Source organism: Lissotriton helveticus, chromosome 9 (assembly GCF_964261635.1).
Source record: "Lissotriton helveticus chromosome 9, aLisHel1.1, whole genome shotgun sequence".
NCBI classification, from domain to species: domain Eukaryota; kingdom Metazoa; phylum Chordata; class Amphibia; order Caudata; family Salamandridae; genus Lissotriton; species Lissotriton helveticus.
Genome location: NC_136070.1, coordinates 128,750,718 through 128,771,291, shown reverse-complemented (window position 1 = coordinate 128,771,291; position 20,574 = coordinate 128,750,718). Strand labels below are relative to the sequence as shown.

Sequence of the window (20,574 nt, the reverse complement as noted above, 5' to 3'; positions counted from 1 at the left end):
CGATTAAGAAGAACAAGACTGCACTGAAAGTGTAAGCGCAACGACGACGAGGCAGCGCTGGAGAGTGTCAGCTCCGATCGTCAACGCAGCACTTGAATGAATAAGGCATGCCTTTGAAGTGAAGCTCTTGGCGCGCTGGAGAAGCGTGAGCCTGGTGGGGGGGCGGCGGGATGCCAGTGAGTGGGAGGGAACGGGCCAAGCGCGCGCTCGAGAAGTCACGGATGAGCAAGGCTGTGTTTGCGCGCGATTAAGGGAAAGGACAGCTGAAAATAATTTAAGACATTGCGCGGCCTGGCAGATGCCAGCTGTAAAGTAAAAAAAAGGTTTTTCTTTCAAATTATTTTGTTTTGCATCAATTGGCGGAGTGAATGCGAGCGAGCGAGGAGGGAAGCCGGATGGGGGTGGGAGAGCCTGGGAGAGCCTGGGGAGTGAATTCGAGCGAGCGAGGAGGGAAGCCGGGTGGGGGTGGGAGAGCCTGGGGAGTGAATTCGAGCGAGCGAGGAGGGAAGCCGGGTGGGGGTGGGAGAGCCTGGGGAGTGAATTCGAGCGAGCGAGGAGGGAAGCCGATTAAGAAGAACAAGACTGCACTGAAAGTGTAAGCGCAACGACGACGAGGCAGCGCTGGGGAGTGTCAGCTCCGATGCGGGAGAGCCAAGGCTTCTGGCGGGGGGAGAAAGGAGGGGCAGCGGAATGGGGAGGAGAAGTGTGGCAGGCAGATGTGCGGCCTGGTGAGGGGGCGGGAATGCGAGCCTGGTGGGGGCAGGCGGATTAGGGAGATGCTCGTGCTTGTGTGGTCACGTGACCCGCTTTGTGGCCACGTGACCTCACATGCACTGTGAAGAAACGCCAGTGGTTTCACTAGCCGATCAAGCACTATAAATTCTCCCCCATTTCCCATTGCTTCGCAATGGAAAAGGACGAGACCTAAAAACTAGGGGATGCACACTATATAACCACTTTGGACCTTACGAAAGGGTACTGGCAGGTCCCACTAAAAGAGACAGACAGGGAAAAATGCCTTTGTTACACCTGATGAGTTATATGAATTTACCGTCCTCCCGTTCGGTCTTCACTTAGCCCCAGCCACTTTCCAACGCTTGATGAATACGGTGCTCCGTGAACACCAGGCCTTCTCGTCGGCCTATTTAGATGATATTGTGGTGTTTAGTTCCACATGGGAGGACCACCTAAAACATTTGCAGCAAATCTTACAGGCCTTACTACAAGCTTGGCTCCACGTAAATTAAAACAAGCATTGGCATAGCCAATAGGTCTCGCCTGTGGGACCTTATAAGTGTTTAGCCATGCAACAGTTAATGTTATTGCATCAAGGATATTGTGTTGGATAAGTAAACACTTACCCCAAAGGCAAGACCTATTGGCTATGCCAGTGCTTGTTTAAGCTTTCAGCCATGCTGCACAGTATGTGGGCTGCTATATAACTCTGCTAAAACATTGATAAAGCCAATAGATTTCGCATAGTTGTGACCTATAGGCTTCGACAATGCTTGGAATCTAGTATATAGAGCTAGATAAGGCATTTTCAGAGCCAGCAAATCATCTGTGATAAGATATACTTCACTTCACCCAGTTCAGGGTGCAGGTGATCAGAGCCCGCAGGGAGACGGCACTGGAACGTCCCATTAATAAGCGCGCCGCCCTGCTCTCACACATGTACCCTGTGTGCGAGCACGGAGCACTGGCGAGATTCGCACTGCATTCTCTTGTCCCAGGGCTCCCGATCATTGGCATAGGTGTTTCCCATCTCGATGGGTTGAAGGACCCTCATCCTTCTGAAGTGTTGGCCTCATAACACTGTAATTTAACAGCGCACGAAAGCGGCAAGCACCTCAAAAGTGCTCATTATCGTTGAAGAGGTCCATACCACCCCTGGATGTGGACCAGGACGCAATATGAAAAATATTAAATAAAAAAAGCAATAGCTCACGGGAGGCATATCACCGTGCTGCTGTGGGAGACATGGGGGAGAAACATTGAGCAATGCATTTTTCAAGCCTATTGCCTCCGTTAGACGCTCTGTTTAATGCAATAAATAGGAGCCAGGGCTGCGAGACAAGCACCCCAGCTCCCTGTCTTAACTCTGAGCTCTTATCGGCGCTGCTGCGTTAACGGAATATGTGAGAGCTATCAGGGCTTGCTATCCAGCGAGGGATCTGAGGGGTGTGGGAGGGAGCGACCGTCTGCTAGATTCTCTTAAACTAAACAAGGAGGGGGGGGGGGAGGGGGGAGGCTCTCCCGCACTAACAACATACAATAATACATTGCGTTTTTGAAGCACACCTAGTTTTTAAACGTTGGCTGTTCCCGCGATAAGGCTCAAAGGGAGTAGGTTTTGTACAAGCGCTGCAGCACACCAAGGCTAGTCTGTTGCCAAGTAGTAGACGCTATATAAATGTAAACACGAAGTTTGAACCAGGAGGAGTACAATGCACACGACGTGTCACAACAAAGCATGCTTGGCGAAGACTAATTATTAGTTTTGCAGAATCCAGTCCTGTTCCCATTATCATACAAACCCTGAATGGAGGAGTGGATGGGAAGGGGAAAGGAAGGATGTGGTGCTACAGGCAAAGATGCTGAATTCCAAACTGAGGAACCAGGTTCTAGTCTCAGCATCGCCTGCCTCAACATCCTGCGATTCTGGGCAAATCAATTAATCTCAACATGCCTATACAGCATGAATGTGAACAGGTGTAATGTAACTAGTACTATTGCAGAGCACCCTAAAGAAGCAAAAAAAGATTACATAATACATATATCACAGCGGATCGATACTAGTTAAGAGGCAATCAATACGTACTTGGTGCATGCGCCACACACAGCAGGAAAGTGACGCCATTTTATGCACTAAGCAACAAATAAGGGTGAGAATGATTACAACTAATGCTAAGTAATGGGGGGCTAGAAGCCACTTTTAACAGTTTTTTTTCCTTTTAGATCAAACAAATCGTCAACATAGCGACATCGCATGTGGGCTGCCTGTAAGTCTCGACCTAAAAAGGTGTGCCCAATTTAGTCTGTAGTAACCAGCTGCTGGATTCCAAACTGGTCTTCTGGGTCATGCAGTGTTCACGGTATAGGATACGTGGGAGCATCACGTTTAAATGAAAAAAAGCAGCCCTGTAGTATAATATATATTTCTTTTGTTTACATATATCACTGGGAAACGCTTCAGGACTCAAGACACTGGACCTTAAAAATGAATGCAACATGTTTGGAAATCTCCCAAACTCAAAATAAACGCGCAACATTAACTAGTGCTTTGAGATGATTTTGTACATCCCAAAATGAATTTTTAAGACAAATAAAATATCCTTTTTTCCAACGTCATTGTATTACATGTAAATATTTACGGCAAAGTGGCATCCGCTTTTCATTGCTGTTAACATGTATGCCACTTACCTCTAAGCATACCAATGCGGTAGTGCACTGCTGAAATATGACTAGTTAACTTGTTCAGATTGTCAGGTTCTTTTTGCAACCGGTTTGTGAAAACGTTAATAACCTTTTATCCCTTTAACATATAAATGCTAAATTCTGTAAATTATGGTGAAGATCGTGGATTATGTGCATATGACATACCTGACACCACAGAGGATAATGGTCTGTTTTATGCTGAACGTCGGGATTCGCAAGCCTCTGAAAATGAAGCTTTGCAGGTTAGAAGCTTAAACAAGACAAGGAGAAACACGAGAGACGGCCTGCGGCCGTCAAAGTGAAAGTACGGCCGGCGGAGGGCATTGCTGTGGGGAGGGGGAGGAGAAATGCGACACGGCGGGCAGGGGAGGGGGCAGAGCGGGGAGAGCGGCATGAGGGTGTGAAGCAGCCGGGGCCTTTGAAGTGAAGCTAAGCTTCACTTCAAAGGTGTGGGAGGAGTGCTGCTGGTGATTGACTGGCGATTTGATGATGTGCACGCGCCTTTTAGGTCAATGCGCTTGCGCATTGACCTAAAAGCGCACGGGCACAGCATCAAATCGCCAGTCAATCGCCAGTCTAGGTAAAGCTTATTTAAGCCCCTATATATCTCGCTCCCGCTCAATGCGCATGCGCATTGAGATAGGTCGCTCGACCTAAAAAGGGTGGGATTTCAGAAGGTCCGCTACCTCGGGTATGTACTGGGTCATGGGGTGATAGCCCCACAGAAAGAGAAAGTAAGAGCTATCATAGAGACCGCCTTTCCCTCAACCAAAAGAGAGATGAGGGCCTTTTTGGGGTTACTAGGGTATTACAGACGGTTTATACCAGGGTATTCAGAGATAGCGGCTCCCCTTACAGACATCCTTCGTAAAGATGTAAAGTTACAGGCATTACTAAATCGCACAGACAGTATGCTAGACGCCTTCTGTCAACTAAACAGGGCGATCACTACCAGCTCCATGCTATCCTCTTCAGATTTTACCAAACCCTTCATCCTTCACACTGATGCCTCTGACTGTGGACTAGGAGCGGTACTATCACAACTCTCCCCAGATGGTATTGACCACCCCATCCTCTTCATCAGTAGGAAGTTATTTCCCCGTGTTAGACCTGGCATCTTTGGCGTGGTTTCCCCAGACTTTTTGCCTTTACCTCCTGTATTTTTTACCCTGTACTGGATTTCGTTTTTGCTGGTTTAGATGCTTTGGGCTGAATGACTGCATCTGCATCTTGAGCGGTGGGAGGGGATAGCACCTGGGCCTGAATAGGGCTGTGCCTGCCTTCCACAATGCTGGCTCCACCTCCTGCTGGGCGGCTGACGACCCTGCCCCTCTCTCTGAAAGGAGAGGAGAAGACAGAAAAACAAAGTGCTCAGGAACTGACCTGAAATTGGTTCTGACCAAGCCAAGGCCTCTCTGCCTCTAGAGAACAAAGGAAAGACTGGTATAAGAAGGGCTACCCAGACTACAGAAAATTAGATCATCCTGGAATCAAGAAGGAACCTCTGCCAAGGAGAAAGCTGGAAGACTGAAGAGGAAGGACTGTCCTGCTGTGTGTTGGTGGGCTGACCTGCCGTTGCTTTGCTGCCAAGGAGGAGGGAGGGACTTTGTTGGTGCTTAGTCCCCTTGCTTGAAGAGATCTCCAAAGGCCTGAAGAGAGCTGGCCTCCTGTTAAGAAGTCCCAGGAACAAAATGACTTCACCCCCAGCTTCCCCCTGAACTCTGCTGGGAGAGTTCTGCCCTTCCTAGAGTGCTGAATCCGACTGATGCGCCTCTGGAAGTTGTGGCCTGCTGTTTGGGAAGCTGGACAAGGAGAAACTAAGGCAATCTGTAAATTTTCACGCATCGCTCGGTGGCGTAGCGTATCCCCAACAGTGCGAGGAAATTCCCGCTGCCGCAAAGATCGAGATCGTCGCAGTGCCTGTTGCCGCTTCAAGAGCCGACCGATCCTTCGCTTGCGGAACGCCTCCGCCCGGTGCGGGAAGATTACTGTCGCTGCGAACATCGTCACAGAGCCTGTCGTCGCTGGGTGAGATCGCCGCACCACTTGCTTGCGGACCGCATCACGTCGCTGCGAACATCGTCGCAGAGCCATCGCATCGAAGGGCCGCGAGAGGAGAAGATCGACATTGCGCCGCACATCGCCGCCGCACCTGAGATCGTCGCCGTCCCGAAGTTCGTCGCATCGTGCCTTTGCGAGACGCTTTCTACGGAACCTGCACACCGAAATCCATACAAGGTATCGCATCTCTTCCCATACAGACCAGATTAGTTTCAACACGCCCGCTGCATCCAGCGTGGCTGTCGCATCGCCTCCCCAGGGTCTCAGGAATGACGCATCGCTTGTTTTTCAACGCTGCAGCTTCCATTTGGAACTTTTGTCGCATCTAAAGGTAGTTTTGGCTAAACGTGACGCAAGTGTGGATTATTTTGACGCAAACCCTAGAACTCTTTTAAAATCATACTCTTCAACTGTGTATTTTGGATTTTTGTCGTTTTGGTCTTGTGTAGTTTAGATTAAATAACTTTATTTTTCTAAACTGGTGTGGAGTTCATTTGTTGTGTTTTCATTTGTTGTGTTTTCACTGTGTTACTTCGACTGTTGGTACAAATACTTTACACCGGCCTTTGATAAGCTTGTCTGCTCGTGCCAAGCTACCAAGGGGGTGAGCAGGGGTTATCTAAAGAGTGTATCCCCCTTACCCTGACTAGAAGCAAGGGTCACTGTTTGGACATTGGTACCTACCTCTGCCAACTAGAGACCCCCAGATCTAACACCCTGCAAAAAGAAATACCCCACAATAGAAAAGGAATGACTTGAAGTTAAATCGGCTATTGATACATTGAGATATGATCTAGAGGGCAACCCCTTAACCCTGTATACTGACCACCCCTCCAATGGATGAGCAGAAACATGGGCCACAATCCAAGGGTCCTGCGATGGTTCCTGTCCCTCCAACCCTTTTCTTTTGAGGTGAAACATCGTAGGGGTACCTACAATGGGAGCGCTGACTTTCTATCAAGGGTACTACCTCTTCCCGATCGGGAGAATCCTAGGGGGGGTATGTCACGATTCCAACACCACCCGGGAGAGAACTTAACATACGAAAGACTGGTGGACTGTGTACCTTGTGAAACCGGTCCTCTCCTCTCTTTCCAGCCAGATGACTGGACCGTAGCACAAAACATCACACGTGCTGCGGACGCCCTTTTGCAAGACCTGGACCCTTGAACTGGAATACGTCACCCATGAGCCTGCCTTCATCCTTCCCGGTCCAATAGAGGAAGGCCGAAGTCGGGACGAGGAGATCCCAAAAGCCGGAAGACATGGAAGAGAAGTATTCATGGAGGCCTCGAGACAACGAACGGAGACGCCAGAGGAGAAACGACTGCTCCAGACAAAATGCCTACAGAACCAGGAATACCGGGAGAGCCAGGAGGCCAAGGATACGTGGAGGAGCGTGGCTCACACAGGTACGGGAAAGCTTTTTGGGGTGTGTCGGGAGGAAGGAGAAAGGTGGCGAGTAGGGCGTATCTCTCTTACCTGCTTTTACCCGATTCCCGAGTACTATCTCACGTCCTTAGACGTACGTCACTACACTGGTGGTCCCTCACTCCCTTCCCCACGGCTATTCGCATATTTCGGTACTCACGATATTGTACCTTCTCTTCTTTTGTCCGAGTGACCCGAGTGACCTTGAAATCACTGGAGGACGGAACCCGGAAGAAGAAGGAAAGAAGGTTCCATAACCCAAGATCAAGAACAAATAAGAAGCATTATCTGTATCCCTGAACTCGGGGTTCTTGCAAAAGATGCGTGTATAGAAAACTAAAGCCCAGCTTAACCAGATCTTGTGTGCGACTTGATCCTTACATTCCGTCACAGATGTGCACTCTGACTCAATTACACATCACAAAGAAATCACCTCTAATGATCAAAACCACTGGCCACACTTCACAATGCCTTTGAAAACAAGGAGAGGGGCTCAAAACATCCAAAGAGACAGAGCACCTATTTTCACAAGCAAAAAAAGAAATTTCCCTTTGGCCACACCAATACCAATTCACTCCATATTTATTTAATTATTTATTTATTTTAAAGGTTTTATATAGCGCTGGCTAGACCCGGAGGTATCAGAGCGCTTTACATGAGTATCAGACCATAGTTGCAGGTTACATCACTACAAAGGTTACACAGTTATTAGAGCATGGCAACATAGTTACATGTTCGGTCGAGACAAACAAGAAGGACATATACGTAAGGGAAAAAGCAGGCAAGGGGAGATATTCAGGGGAGGGGGTTAGGAGCAGGGGAAGTAGACAGAGAATGAAGGAGGGAAAGAGGAGGGGAGGGTGAGAGACACAGCATGGAAAGAGGAGGTGGAGGGTGACGGGGACACAAACCGGTAGACGAGACAAAGCTGGGTCCAAAGTCCAGTAGGCTGTGATCCCAGGGGAAGTGGTATCATTTCCCCATCTCTGTTGCGAGAGGCTCTCTATACTCAGTGCGCTCTCTCAGAGGGGTCTCTGAGACTCCAAGGCCTACATACTGGATCCTTCCCCAAAAAGAGGAGAGGGAGTACTTTGGCAAGGGGTGTCATACCATACCTCAACTGTGAGTGGCTCCCTTGGCGCTGTGGACTCTCTCAGCGGGTTCGCTGAGACTCCAGAGTGTAAATATTGGATCTTTCCTCAACAAGGGGAGAAGGAGTGCTTAGTCAAAGGGCACAAAAGGGCTAGGCGGTGTAGCAGTCAAGGGGAGAGATTCAGGGGAGAGGGGATAGGAGCAAAGGAAGTGGACAAAGAAAGAAAGAGTACTAAATGGGAACAAACAGCATAATTTTGGCAGACAGGCTGTTTTCTCTCTGTGGCCATGAGTTTGCCACATCTCTAAGGTAAAAGCCTAGCACAGGCATTCCAGAAGCTTTGCCATCCAGGACATGAAGCACACAGTTAATAATTCGAATTATTTTTTCACAATTCACAGAAGTTTATAGTGCGCTGCACATCAGCAATCCAGATGTTTTCATATTAGGTTCTTGGGTGCAGAGGATGATGCTCAGAACTAACAGTGTTTAACCCAGTCATCATCCAGGGGAGATAGTTCAGAATCATGATGGTGAGGGAGAAGATCATGAACCCAATGAACGCCAACTCGTGGACCGCAGGGTTCTCTGTAGAGAACACGTATGTCAGAGGAAGCAGACATAAGTTCTCCAGGACTTTCAGGATGAAGTTAAAGTGGCACAAGACCTGGAAAGTGCGGATAGAACATGACTTGGCATGATAATGATTCCAGTAGGCCAAAGCCACCAGGAAGCAGGGTGCAGAGTGGAAGCCAACATGTACACACTGTGCAGTAGTGCATTTTCCCTGTATTGTATGTTTTCAAGGCACACATATACCAAGCTCAAATACGTTACTTCTGTGCTGCACAGCACTTAACACCAAACCAATGTAGGACAAGGAGCAGTAGAACTTTAAAATGAGTGAGCCTTTATTCCTCACTCCAGTGACATAGGTTAACAAGTGTTGGCATAGCCAATAGGTCTCGCCTTTAGGACCGTATAAGTGTTTAGCAATGCAGTACATTATCCCCCACTGGCATGCCCACACACTGCAAGCTTTAAATAATATAGCACCACATACCTCGGAAGAGGGCAGAGAAGTATGTTTTTTGCCTCCCTCTGCTCCAATTATACAACTGCCAACATTGGAGGACTCAGGATGCAAAATAAGTAACTATAAAATGTACGTCGAAAGAAAAACACATGTTCCACAGAGAAGCACCAAGAAGCGAGCCGAGAGGCATCCAAGTGTCAAATGCATTCCCTATGGACTGCTGTGGTAGTACTGGGCCCTTCAGAGGAGTACCGTAACTACGATACTACGTTACATAGCAGGCGCAAGGCAATAGTGAAATAAGCCTGGGTAAAAAAATGTGTATTAAGAAACTACGTTGATAAAACGAACTGTCGGGGACCCGCTCCCTCCCCCAACAAAGTCCTCATAATCAATCCAAGAGCCCCCCTCCAAAGATGTGTGCAACCGGCAGTCCGGTTCAGATCCTGTCAAGCCCACTCTGCAACAGTGAACTGGACAATAAACAGATAGTCTGTGACTTGGTTTTCGTGCTAAGTCTAGTCGGTTTTTGAGGCGGGGGCTCAAGGCGTCAGATGGCACTGGCGTTTTAGCAACAATGCGCTTCAACGTAGACAAGGTGTTCTTCGGAGGCCGGGTCAGAAGTGGAGGTCTCATTCGTCCAGTCTCCAATGTAGGAAATTTCTAAAAATGTTTTGCCAATTAGTACTGTTCTGTTGGAAAAGATTTATCCACAAGTCTCCCCGATTGAATGTAGAAAGTTACAATTCTAGACTTGGCCATGATCAGGCTGCTGTTTTTTGACTGGGGTTGGACTAGACTGAAAACACGCACTAGCGTGTCTGGCTCTCAGAAGGGAATCCAATCTTCAAAGCAGAGTGCCCCTCACAATCCTTAATCACTTGCACCATCCAACAAGCGGTCTTCACTTTTGAAGCACTTGCACTCGTGCTTGTGGCGGCATCCACCTTGCCGGATCGAGCAGTGGCGCGGCCACATTAATTACAAACAAATGTCCCCTGCGCGCCACTGCTTGCTCCCGCAAGGTGGATGCCGCCACAAGCACGAGTGCGAGTGCTTGAAAAATGAAGACCGATTGCTAAAGGCCCTCTCCTAGAGCAGCACATGCACGCTGCCTAGGCGAGACCTAAAAAGGACCTTTTCACTCCTACTGATCACCACACAGTACGCTGATGCAACCCCCCTCACGCTGCTTTACTCCTGGTAAAGGTAGTAGCCTTCCACCACTATAAGGGTAGCGCTTTGGGCGCCCATCCCGGTCAAACAATACTGCAATCTGTGAGGCCTATGTCATGGAGCATGTTAGACCTGGCATCTTTTAGCATAGTTTCCCCTGATGTTTTGCCTTCTCATCTCCTGTTTTTGACTGTGTGCTGAAAATTGTTTTTGCTGGCTTTAGAACTCTGCACTTTCTTACAAATGATGAGTGCTAAAGTGCATGTGCTCTGTGTCTAAAATGTAATAACATTTGGTTTCTCCATGATTGGAATATCTGATTTACTAGCAAGTCCCTAGTACAGTGCACTACAAGTGCCCAGGTCTTGCAAAACAAATGCTACTAGTGGGCCTGCAGCACTGATAGTGCCGTCCACATAAGTAGCCCTTCAAACCTGTCTCAGGCCTGCCACTGCAGAGCTTGAGTGTGCAGTTTAACTTGCCATGTCAGTCTGGAAAAATAAACCTGTTGCCAGGCCTAAACCTTCCTTTTAAATACATATGTCACCTCTAAGGTAGGCCTCTGGTAGCCCCTTGGGAACGGTGCAGTGTATCAAAAAGGTAGCAGGGCTCGAGAAATTCACTCGACCGCTCACATTGGCGAGTGAGATTGATTAAGGACGAGCTATTTTTAGGTCCTACTCACCCTTTCTGGCGAGTAGGAATACAAACTTGACACTTGACCTCTGCCTCTGAAAGCAGAGGAAATGTGACAAGATAGGAAGATTTAAAGGCATCTTTATTGCTCACAAAGTAAATGAGCAATAAAAATGCTTTTAAATCTTGTTAACTTGTCACATTTGCTCAGTTTTCAGAGTTTGAGGTCAAGTTCATTTAAGTTAGGTCGAGGAGATTTTGTAGTTTACTAGACCTGCAGGTCTAGAGCATTTTTTATGATTTGTCGAGCCCTGGGTAGGACATGTACTTTGGAGTTTTACATGTCCTGGTAGTGAAAAACCACTAAATTCATTTTTCACGACAGAAAGCCTATCTCTCCCATAGGCAGGCGAGGTGCATCCATTGGGGCGTAGGGGCGTACCCTCGCCCCGCCTGCAGCTCCCTCGGCATCTTTGAACTTCAGTAAACTGAATAGGTTTACTTAAGTTCAAAGACACGGCGCGCCGAGGGAGAACTGAACTGACAATCCTGTCAGTCAGCTTGACGTCGGACCGCCCACCCCTTCAGAGTCTGAAGTGGGTGGGCAGGCTGGCGTCATGTTAACTGACATGAAACACAAGTGCGCATGAGTGGGCACGGAGGCCGAATTTTTTACCCGTTCCCCTTCATGCGCACTTGTGTTTTGACTTTTTTGCACATGCCCATTAGGAGCCCTTCGGCCTCCTAATGGGCGTGCTGGGGTGAAGAGAAACCTGTGCCCCAAGCCACACCTGGCGTTGTTGGCAGCGCCAGGATTGTCTGAGAGAGGCTGTCAGTGCCGACGTGAAGGCGCCAAGCCAAGGGAGCAGAGGTGGCGCGGACCGGCTGACGCTGAGAGTTAACTTTTGTTTTTTATTATGTAACTAGCGATCTCGGAAGAAAGGAAATTTAAGGAAACTTGTTATGATAACGTTCAATTACATTGTGTCATTTTTATTGAAACATATTCATTTTAATATGGAAATCATTTTAAAGTGTTGTTTTAATTCTGTTTATTTATTCGAGTGCTTGTGGATACACGGTATTTTTTGTTTTTCCGTCTGGTGCGTACACGAATAAATCAGAAGGTTTTCCGACGCGTGAGCTGGCCACATATAGTCGTCCATGTGAGAAGCACGGATTCTCCAAATCTAGTCCACGCACTTGCAGCGATTGTCCTTGTGCTTTGTTGATGATCATTGCAAAAGCGACTCGCACCGTAAACTGTAAAAGTTCAGTATTGGAAAGATTATGAGGGCCCTCGGTGGCCGATATTTAACAAATGTATTATTATTTTTTTTGCCAGAAACCTTCGCGGGAGTGTACTCAACAACTTTTAACAATTTTTTTTTATTTTATTTTTAGCCAGAAACCTTTGCGGGAGTGTACTCAACAACTTCCCAAAGTTTCATGCCGATCGGATGAATGGTGTAGTAATGCATAAAGGACATACGGACATACTTTGTTTTTTATATATATAGATTCCCCGCTCCCCTCCCCCCCCGCGAGCCGCGACTGGCATTATGCTGCTCTCAAGGGGTTCCTCGAAAGCATTATGCCCAAGCAGTAACTTTTAGGATATTCAACTTCCTAAATGAAAGAAACAGTTTAAGAGCCCGTAGATTTCAGTGGAATTGCAGCCAGACTCGACATGACATTCGCTAAAAAGATTTTAAGAGAAAGGTTAGCGAACATACAGAATGTCCTCCCAGCCAAAGGAGCAAAGGGTCACACTGTGCAAGGGGTAGGGTTCACTATGCCCCTTAGGCAGTCTGAAAAAGTGGAAGTCATGAGTTGTGCATGATGCCATGAGGTGACTTTGACATGGTGTTGTTTCCTGGGCTTAAAGCGGAATGAAAAAAGGGGGGGTCTCTCCAAAGGTTTTTTTTGATGTAATTAAGGGCATGGCTTAAAACACCTAAGCTCAAAATCTGTGCTTAGCATAGTGTGCCGCCAGACTGGTATTTTGCCTTTTCAGTCATTGCATCCAGATATACAACAACAAATAACGTTACACCTGCAACAAGCCAGAACTATTGGCTTTGTCAATGGTTGTTAGATGCATAAAATAAAAATTCAGCAACTATGGCTTTGTTGAATATAATATTGAAAATGCACGTTTCTAAAATGATGAGACTGAAAGAACTCTAGCCCTTTCATTTTAACTTGTTTCACCAGCACGGGCATTTTTTGCACATTCCTTCCATCTGACAGAATGCCCCTACCCTAGACTGTTTATATAGAAAAACAGTGGTTCCTATGGCATACGATTTTATACAACTTTATATTTATAACAAGCTCAATGGCAATGAAAACATTGGAGGGAGGGTGGCAGGAGGAGGCCACAGCATGCAGTAACACTCCAAACTGGCCCATTGTCATTCTGTATGTGGCAATCAGCCCCAGCCCCCAGACAGAATGACAATGGGCGGGGTGGAGCTGCTCTTGTGCTCCCAGGAAGAATGCGAGGCGCCCCCATTAGGGTGCTGAGGCTTCATGCAGGGAACAGTGCTGTTCCCTGCAAGGCCCATAATTACGGACAAAAGGCGTCCGTAAAAAGGGATCCTCGCGACAACGGACGTGAGGTCCAAATTACGGACGGTCCGTGAAATTTACGGACGGTTGGTCACCCTAAAGAAACATCGATGTGCACATGCTCACACTGCACACTTCTCACTAGAGAAGTTATGGCATGGCGTTATGCCAGATACTCGTTGTTGGGGAAGGGAAATCCTTTAAAGAGAGTCATTTACTCTGGATTTCCCTTCTCTTTTTGACACTCAGGAAAGCAACATTTCTTGGTGTCACCAGGGCTTTAATTGGAAGCTTTTTCAATATTATATACAAGTCATAAATGCTGCTTATTTATCTCATGCAACTAGCAACCATTGACAAATCCAATATTCCTGCCTTATTGTAGATATGATGTTACTTGTTTTATCATATATCTGGGTGCAATGACAAACAGCAAAATACATGTCGGGCGTCACACTGTGGGAAGCACCGATTTTGAGCTTTCGTGTTTTTAAGCCACGCCCTTAATTACATGGGCCATGCCGCTTTGAGAGACCCCCTCAGTTTTTTTCCAGACTTAAAGCCCTGCATTTACCCAAAGTCAACTCTAACTTGTGTATTTCAAATAAATTGAGTTACGTTCTTAATGTGACGCATAGCCGTCGCCACCGCTGTCCAATGAGAGAGGAAGTTAGCTGAGAGTGGGCGTTTCCTTCCTAGGTTTGAACTGCGGGCGGGCTACAGCCTGATTGGATGAAAGGTGACGTCGAAAAATGTCGCGAGTCACCAGGCGAGCGTTAGGCATCGAGCGCAGCAAGAAAGAACAACTCGCAGCGCAGCAGAAGCTCCAGCAGCCGAAGGAAGAGTGCGAGAGCGCGCTGTCCCAGTCCACGACATGTGGCCGCTACAGGCTCAGCGACCTTATAGTATTTCAGTGCAAGCAGTGCTACACGGTGCTGGGCGACTCTCTGCAAATGTGCGGCCAGGACGAGAAACTTGACTGCGTCATCTGTTTGCGTGAGTGAGACTGGGCGGGGTCAGAGGGAGAGGGAGGAGCTTTGTAGAGTGGGGCGTGTCATAGGGCTGCAGAGTCGGGTTTGGTAGTGGTGGAGGTGGGCGAGCTAATTGGCAAAGGAAGTAGACTGGGGTCTTTTGAGCTAGTTCACGCCCTGAAAATATGAGTTATGTAACAATACAACCAACTTCGTAAAATTTGCTAAAGTGTCTTCAAAGTTACAAAAAAAACTTTTAACACGTGGAAGCTTTGACATCAATAGGGCACAGTCATAGCTGCCAAGGTTTCTGATTGCTTATGTGTGACATTTTCATAACTTCAGTGGAATTATGAGTGACATTCAACTGCTATGAGTGACACTTTTGCGCAAGCAAAATCAAGCACTAAAGACCAGCAAACCATATAACTATCAGAAATTACACCCAACTGACTAACAAGAAACTCTAAGCAGATCTATGGGAGGGCTTTTAGTGTTGTCAGTGAACTGCCAAATGTGTGACACTTGGGGGGGACATTTTCTCTCTCGTAAAACAAAGCAATGAAGTGCATGGAAAGAGATAAATATAAAATATAAGACACTTTTTATCAACGAGAAACCCTAAAATACCTTGATACGGCGTAAACACCCTTGAAATAGAAGATTTAGATACTGATACGAAATGATTTGCCTGCATAGAAGATATGAAAGTAAAGAAATTAACATAAAACCTTTCACATCCCCATGCCATTGCACTTTATTGAGGCCTAAACAGGAAAGCACATGCTGCAAAAATCAAATGAACACAGGGCAGATATGTTATTCCGGCATGTAAAAAAGTAAGCAAAATCACCTAAAGCTGGTAAATATTTGCAACCTTTAACTGAACATATTTCAAAGAACTAATGCTAATGGAAAGCACTTTAAACGTGTTCTAGCGCTGATCCATGACTATTACTTCCAAACACAGAAATGGAAAGTTACAAATTAATAAATCTGATTTTGTTTCCAGTTTTATTTAGTATTACGTCTAGACATTAGCAGACTTGAAAAAACAATTAAACTTCTTTTGGTAATGTGACAACCCTAGTTAGAGTGCTTGACTCACCTGACTGCTACTGCCCATTCCACCTCTGCATGGGAGTGGGTCGGAAGGCTGAAAGCTTCGCAAGCGTACTTTTTTTCACACTGTTGAGGTGCGACGTGTCTCGGTGATTCAGCTGCAGTTTAAAGCTGAGTCGGAGGGAACAGAGAGCCACAGGCAGCTCTCCTCCTCAAGATTGTCTTTATATAACTGGCAGCAGTTTTAATACAGGACCCCGAACATGTTATTTTCGGGCGTGCCCGCCTGAGCACCAGTGATGCCTTCCTGGGGGCTGGCAGGATAATATAGTTAAAAACATCCTGCCAGTCATGAACGCTGACGTCCCTCTCAGGTTTGAGAGGGACGCTTGGACTTGATTCTAGAGATCATTCAGGCTCACCACACAGCAGGAGCTTCAAACAGTCATCAGTGCTGTGACTGCTGCTCCGGGCTCCAGCACACACAGTGGTCCGTGGGTTGGCTCCCATTTGCACAAGCTAATGATGTGCATTAAAAAATTTCACCGGCAACCACGGCGGTGCAAACAGCACTGCCATTTGCCACGGTTCCACTCATCTGCCAACGCAGCCACCCCCGCTTGCGCCACAGGTGACAGAAGAACGTATCATACGTACTGCCTTAGTCGGCCGGGTCGTAAGGTCAGGCTGTGACAGTGGCGTAGTACCGGGCGGGAATGCACTACAGCTTTAATAAAATAATAAATTGTTGCAGCCTCACTGCTGTGCTCTATGCTTCTGGCAGCGCGTGCCCGGGCCGGCAAGTGACGTCTGCGGGAGCAGCCCCGGCGCAGGCCAGACACACAGGCATGCACGCAAGCTAGCTGCCTGGAGTGGCCAGTAATCTACTAGTTTAGCGCTTTGTGTGACAGCAGAGAGAGTGGCATCAAATGCGTGACAATGCATTTCAATGCGGTGATGCGGAGCACTACACTGAAATCCGTTAGAGTCACACCTGATGCGTGATACTTGGCAGGACTGCACATTAAAGCTCTGCACTGAGAAGTACTTATTAAAAGTGATAGATTGGTACAACTAGTAGTCTAGTAGTATGAACTCACATATTTACAAGTGCGGTCATAGCCGGTAATGGAAAAAAAAGTTTTCATGAAATAAAATATTTGCCCAAGGTCAAACAATTTCAGCGGGTGAACCACTTTGTATCAAGGTTTTATCGTTTCACCCTACAAACCAGCCAGTAAATGGTATCTATTTGTCTGACCTATTAATGTGTTGTTTTTACCGATGTGCGCTCTTGCGACATTTTTTAAATACACTGAAAAATCGACAATGCATTGTTGATAGGTACTGGGAGATTAAGTGATTTTCCCTGGATCACGGGATGTCGAGCCTGGTTCCCGAGTTCCACAGTCGGCGGCTGTGGCTGTAAACCCACTTGATGTTTAGACGGTGGGTGGCAGGCAGAAGCCACTTGAAAGCTCAGCTCGTTATGGGCTTGAGGTTCCAACAAGAACTCCCCAGGCTTTTGGCTCGAGCCTTCAGTGGCTCTCCCACCTCTAGGTAGTAGTGATGTGTGTAGAGAGTCAGGCATGTGGTCGAGAGTCACTGCAATTATTCGGCAATGAAGGGACACTGCAAATAAGACCGAGCTTTACAACAGCAACATGTGCACGCCGAATTTTGTAGCAAGAAGCAAATAATAGTTTATTTTTGTGAAGTGCTTGTCAGGCATTTTTCGTCTCATACGGACACTTTAATAACGTTTGATCATTTGAGGAAGAAGAAATATTGTGTTAATATATACAAGTAGTGGACAGTGTTGCTATTATGTGGAAACTGCTGTGGGAGCACAAAGCATTGGTGTTTTGGAGTCAGACTCGGGTACCAAGCTGCTAGCGTGGAGACAGGACACTGGCATGGGTTGGACCTTGGAGGTTGATTTTAGATGTTATAGCTAAATATAGTGACTTGATGGTGTGTAATGTTTACAAAGCTGGCTTTTTTGGTTGGTGTGCAGTCGATCATCACATTGACCAGGATACTAGAGCCTGAAATGTGGCCATGGTTAGGGGTACTTTGATATGAGGTACTTTCTAAAGAACTTGTACGTATTATTTACATTTCAACATCAAAATAGTTTGTATAGCAAACTATATAAAAAAGAGCAGTCGACCAGTTTTAATTTTCACATGGCCTTTAAATCGTACTCGGGAGCCAAGTTATGATGGAGCAATGAAAACATGCCTTCGCAGTTCTGGCTGGACTGTTCCTATGGGGCACAGCTCAAGACTGATTTGCATATGGCTGGGTTCAAACTGGAATGGCATGGTGAGCAAAAATACGATGGATTTAGGCCCAGATCTCTGTACTGGGGTGAATGTATGACATTGTTCTGCATTCTGTCCATCAACTGTTGTTTTTGCATTCAACTATAAACCCCAACAGGGGGGGCGTGGCTTGGACGCCGATCGGGATGGCAGCGTGAGCTCGCTGCTCCGCGCGGAGTCCCGCTAATTCTCCTGTTTTTCGGGACCCTAGGCGACCCGGAGACGACGTTCCTGCCCTCTGAAGGGTGAGGGGACTGCTGGCCGTAATCGGTGAATCGCTGGGGGACTGCTGGCCCCGAGGAGATCGAGGAAGAGGCGGCCGAGGTGTAGCCCGGGGTGTGAAGAAAATGGCGGCGAGGTGGTCGGACGGTCCCGAGCTTCGGACCTGAGTCCGGCTGTCGCCAAGCAGAGAAGGACCCTGCACCCGGCTGCTCGCAGCACTGGGATTGGCGGCGCGACGTCCTGAGACCGGGGGACGCTGCCCGACTCACCCAGGAGATCGGGGGTTCTCGTCGGCCGCCGTCCCACGACTCATCCTCCCCCCACGGGTCCAGTGGGGGTGACGGACCGGGGCTCATCCGGCTGGTCATTGTTTTTGAGACCATTGGCGGTGGCATTGCATTGCCCGGTGCCCGGTAATCAGCACGGACCCACGAGAGCGCCCGCAGTACGGGTGGCCGGACTTGTGACGCAGCACCCTAACATGGCGGCGACCGGAGGGCCGATGCCCGGGAGCCATGAGGGGGACTCGGCGACATCGGCCCGGCTGAGTGAGAGTCCCTCCCCGGAGCTGGACCAGGAACAGCGGCTGAACCGGCGCTTGGATGCCATCCTTGAGGCGATCACCTCCACCAAGGAGGCGTTGCACAACGACATTGCCCAGGTGGCCACGGGCCTGGGGCTGCTACGCGCGGACCACGCAAAGCTGGCGGATCGGGTCAAGGAGCATGACCAACTGTTGCTGGACCTGAAGCCCTCGGTGGTGACCGCGGAGCGCAGGATTACAGACATTTTGGCCCGACTGGACACTCTAGAGCGGAGGGCGGAGGATGCCGAAGGCCGCAATAGGCGGAACAACGTGCGGGTCGTGGGCCTGCCGGAACGGATTGAGGGGGAAGATGCGGTGGCCTACATGGAGAACTGGTTCCGCTCTGTGGTGGCGCCGGAGGGGCTTACTCCATTTTTCACTCTGGAGCGAGCTCACCGGGTGCCCGCTCGCCCGCTGGGACTTGGCCGCCCCCCCCGACCAATGGTGGTGCGGCTCCTCCACTACAAAGACCGGGACCTCCTCATCCAGCGGGCCAGGTTGTCGGGCCCTTATGGGGTGGAGAACAGCAAAGTGACGATCTTTCCGGACTATACGCAGGCGGTCCAGAAGGCCAGGGCATCGTTCCTTGCTGTGAAGAAGGAGCTCAGGGAGGAAGGCATTCAGTACTCCTTGCTTTACCCGGCCAAGCTGCGGATTATCATGGATGGCACCACACACTTTTTCCAGACTCCGGATGAAGCTTGGCAATGGCTTGAGTCGTACAGAGCAGGGACGGACAGACCGCACCAAAGTAGGCGAGACCAACCCAAGCAGACCCGGGTGCGGCAGTCACAACGAATCAGGTCCCGTAACAGGCGCCAGCGGGAGAAGCGGGAGGCTCAAATGGCGGCGAAGAGGGATGCACTCGCGGCGACGGCGGCCATTACAGGGTCACAACAGAACAGTGAAAGGGCCGAAACGGACTCGGGAGGAGAAGGCAGCAGAACAGGAGAGGATCTTTCGGAAGCAGAGAGCCAGAAGGGGCCGACAGTGACCCCACAGACCTCGGATGAAATTTTCTGCGGCTAAGATAGACTTTGGCCTAGATCGGGACTTCATGGTAGGGTGATATCCTGTGGCTGGAGGCAGGGTCGCCGGGTGGGGGAGCTGAGTGTATTGGAGGGGATGAAGGGCGGGACGCGGGCTCCGCTAGCTGGGGTCGGCGGCGACTCACCCCCCCTAGGCCCTTAAGGTCGACTGTGGTGGAGACCACAGGATAAGTGTGCGAGAAGTTGGATCAAGGTTTGGATGGGGGCGGCCATTGGGTTCGTGTGCTCTGTCCTGGGGAGTGGGGTTTGGGGTATGTTTCAGTTTTGGGGTTGTTTGGGGGGGGGCAACTGCATTGGGGGGGTCATGGACCGCTGGAGTTTAATTCGGATTGTACGGACTTGGTATGGGGACATTACCTAATTTGAAATGCCTAACGTGGAATGTCCGGGGGCTGCGGACTATGGTGAAACGTCACAAAGTACATGCATACCTGGTACGCAGGGGGGTTCAGATAGCTATGCTCCAGGAGACTCACCTCACCAAAAAAGAGTGCGCTGCCTTGCAGAAAAGATGGCGGGGCCAGGTTTTTGGCATCACTTATTCAGCGTATGCCAGGGGGGTCTTGATCTGGGTGAGGGCGGGGATACCCTTTCAGGTGTTGAATCAGGTAATGGATCCGGATGGCAGGTTTGTAGCGGTGGAGGGGAGATTATACGGACAGGATGTGGTTTTATGTTGTGTTTATGCACCGAACACGGACCAAGGCCGATACTTTGATAACCTCTCGGGGTCCTTGGCCTCTTTCCTGGCGGGTCCGATAGTGCTAGAGGGGGACTTCAATTCGATTACGGATGTGGCTCTGGATAGGTCCCATCCCCCCTTAGTAGACTCTCCTGTGCGCAGGCTGGCCGCGCACAGGAAGGACTGGCAAGACCGGTGGGGGTTGCTAGATGTCTGGAGGGAGAGGCACA

At 48.8% G+C, this 20,574-nt stretch overlaps 1 protein-coding gene across 2 annotated transcripts in view; it reads left to right on the top strand.

The window, feature by feature from the left end:
* The first annotated feature begins 14,171 nt into the window (after window positions 1–14,171).
* Window positions 14,172–20,574, top strand: part of OIP5 (Opa interacting protein 5) — a 108,513-nt gene continuing 102,110 nt past the window's right edge. For both annotated transcript variants that reach the window (XM_078659617.1, XM_078659618.1), the window contains exon 1: window positions 14,172–14,441. In XM_078659617.1, coding sequence (XP_078515743.1) covers window positions 14,198–14,441 — 244 coding nt within the window. In that variant the 5' untranslated portion in view covers window positions 14,172–14,197. The remainder of the gene's footprint in view (window positions 14,442–20,574) is intronic.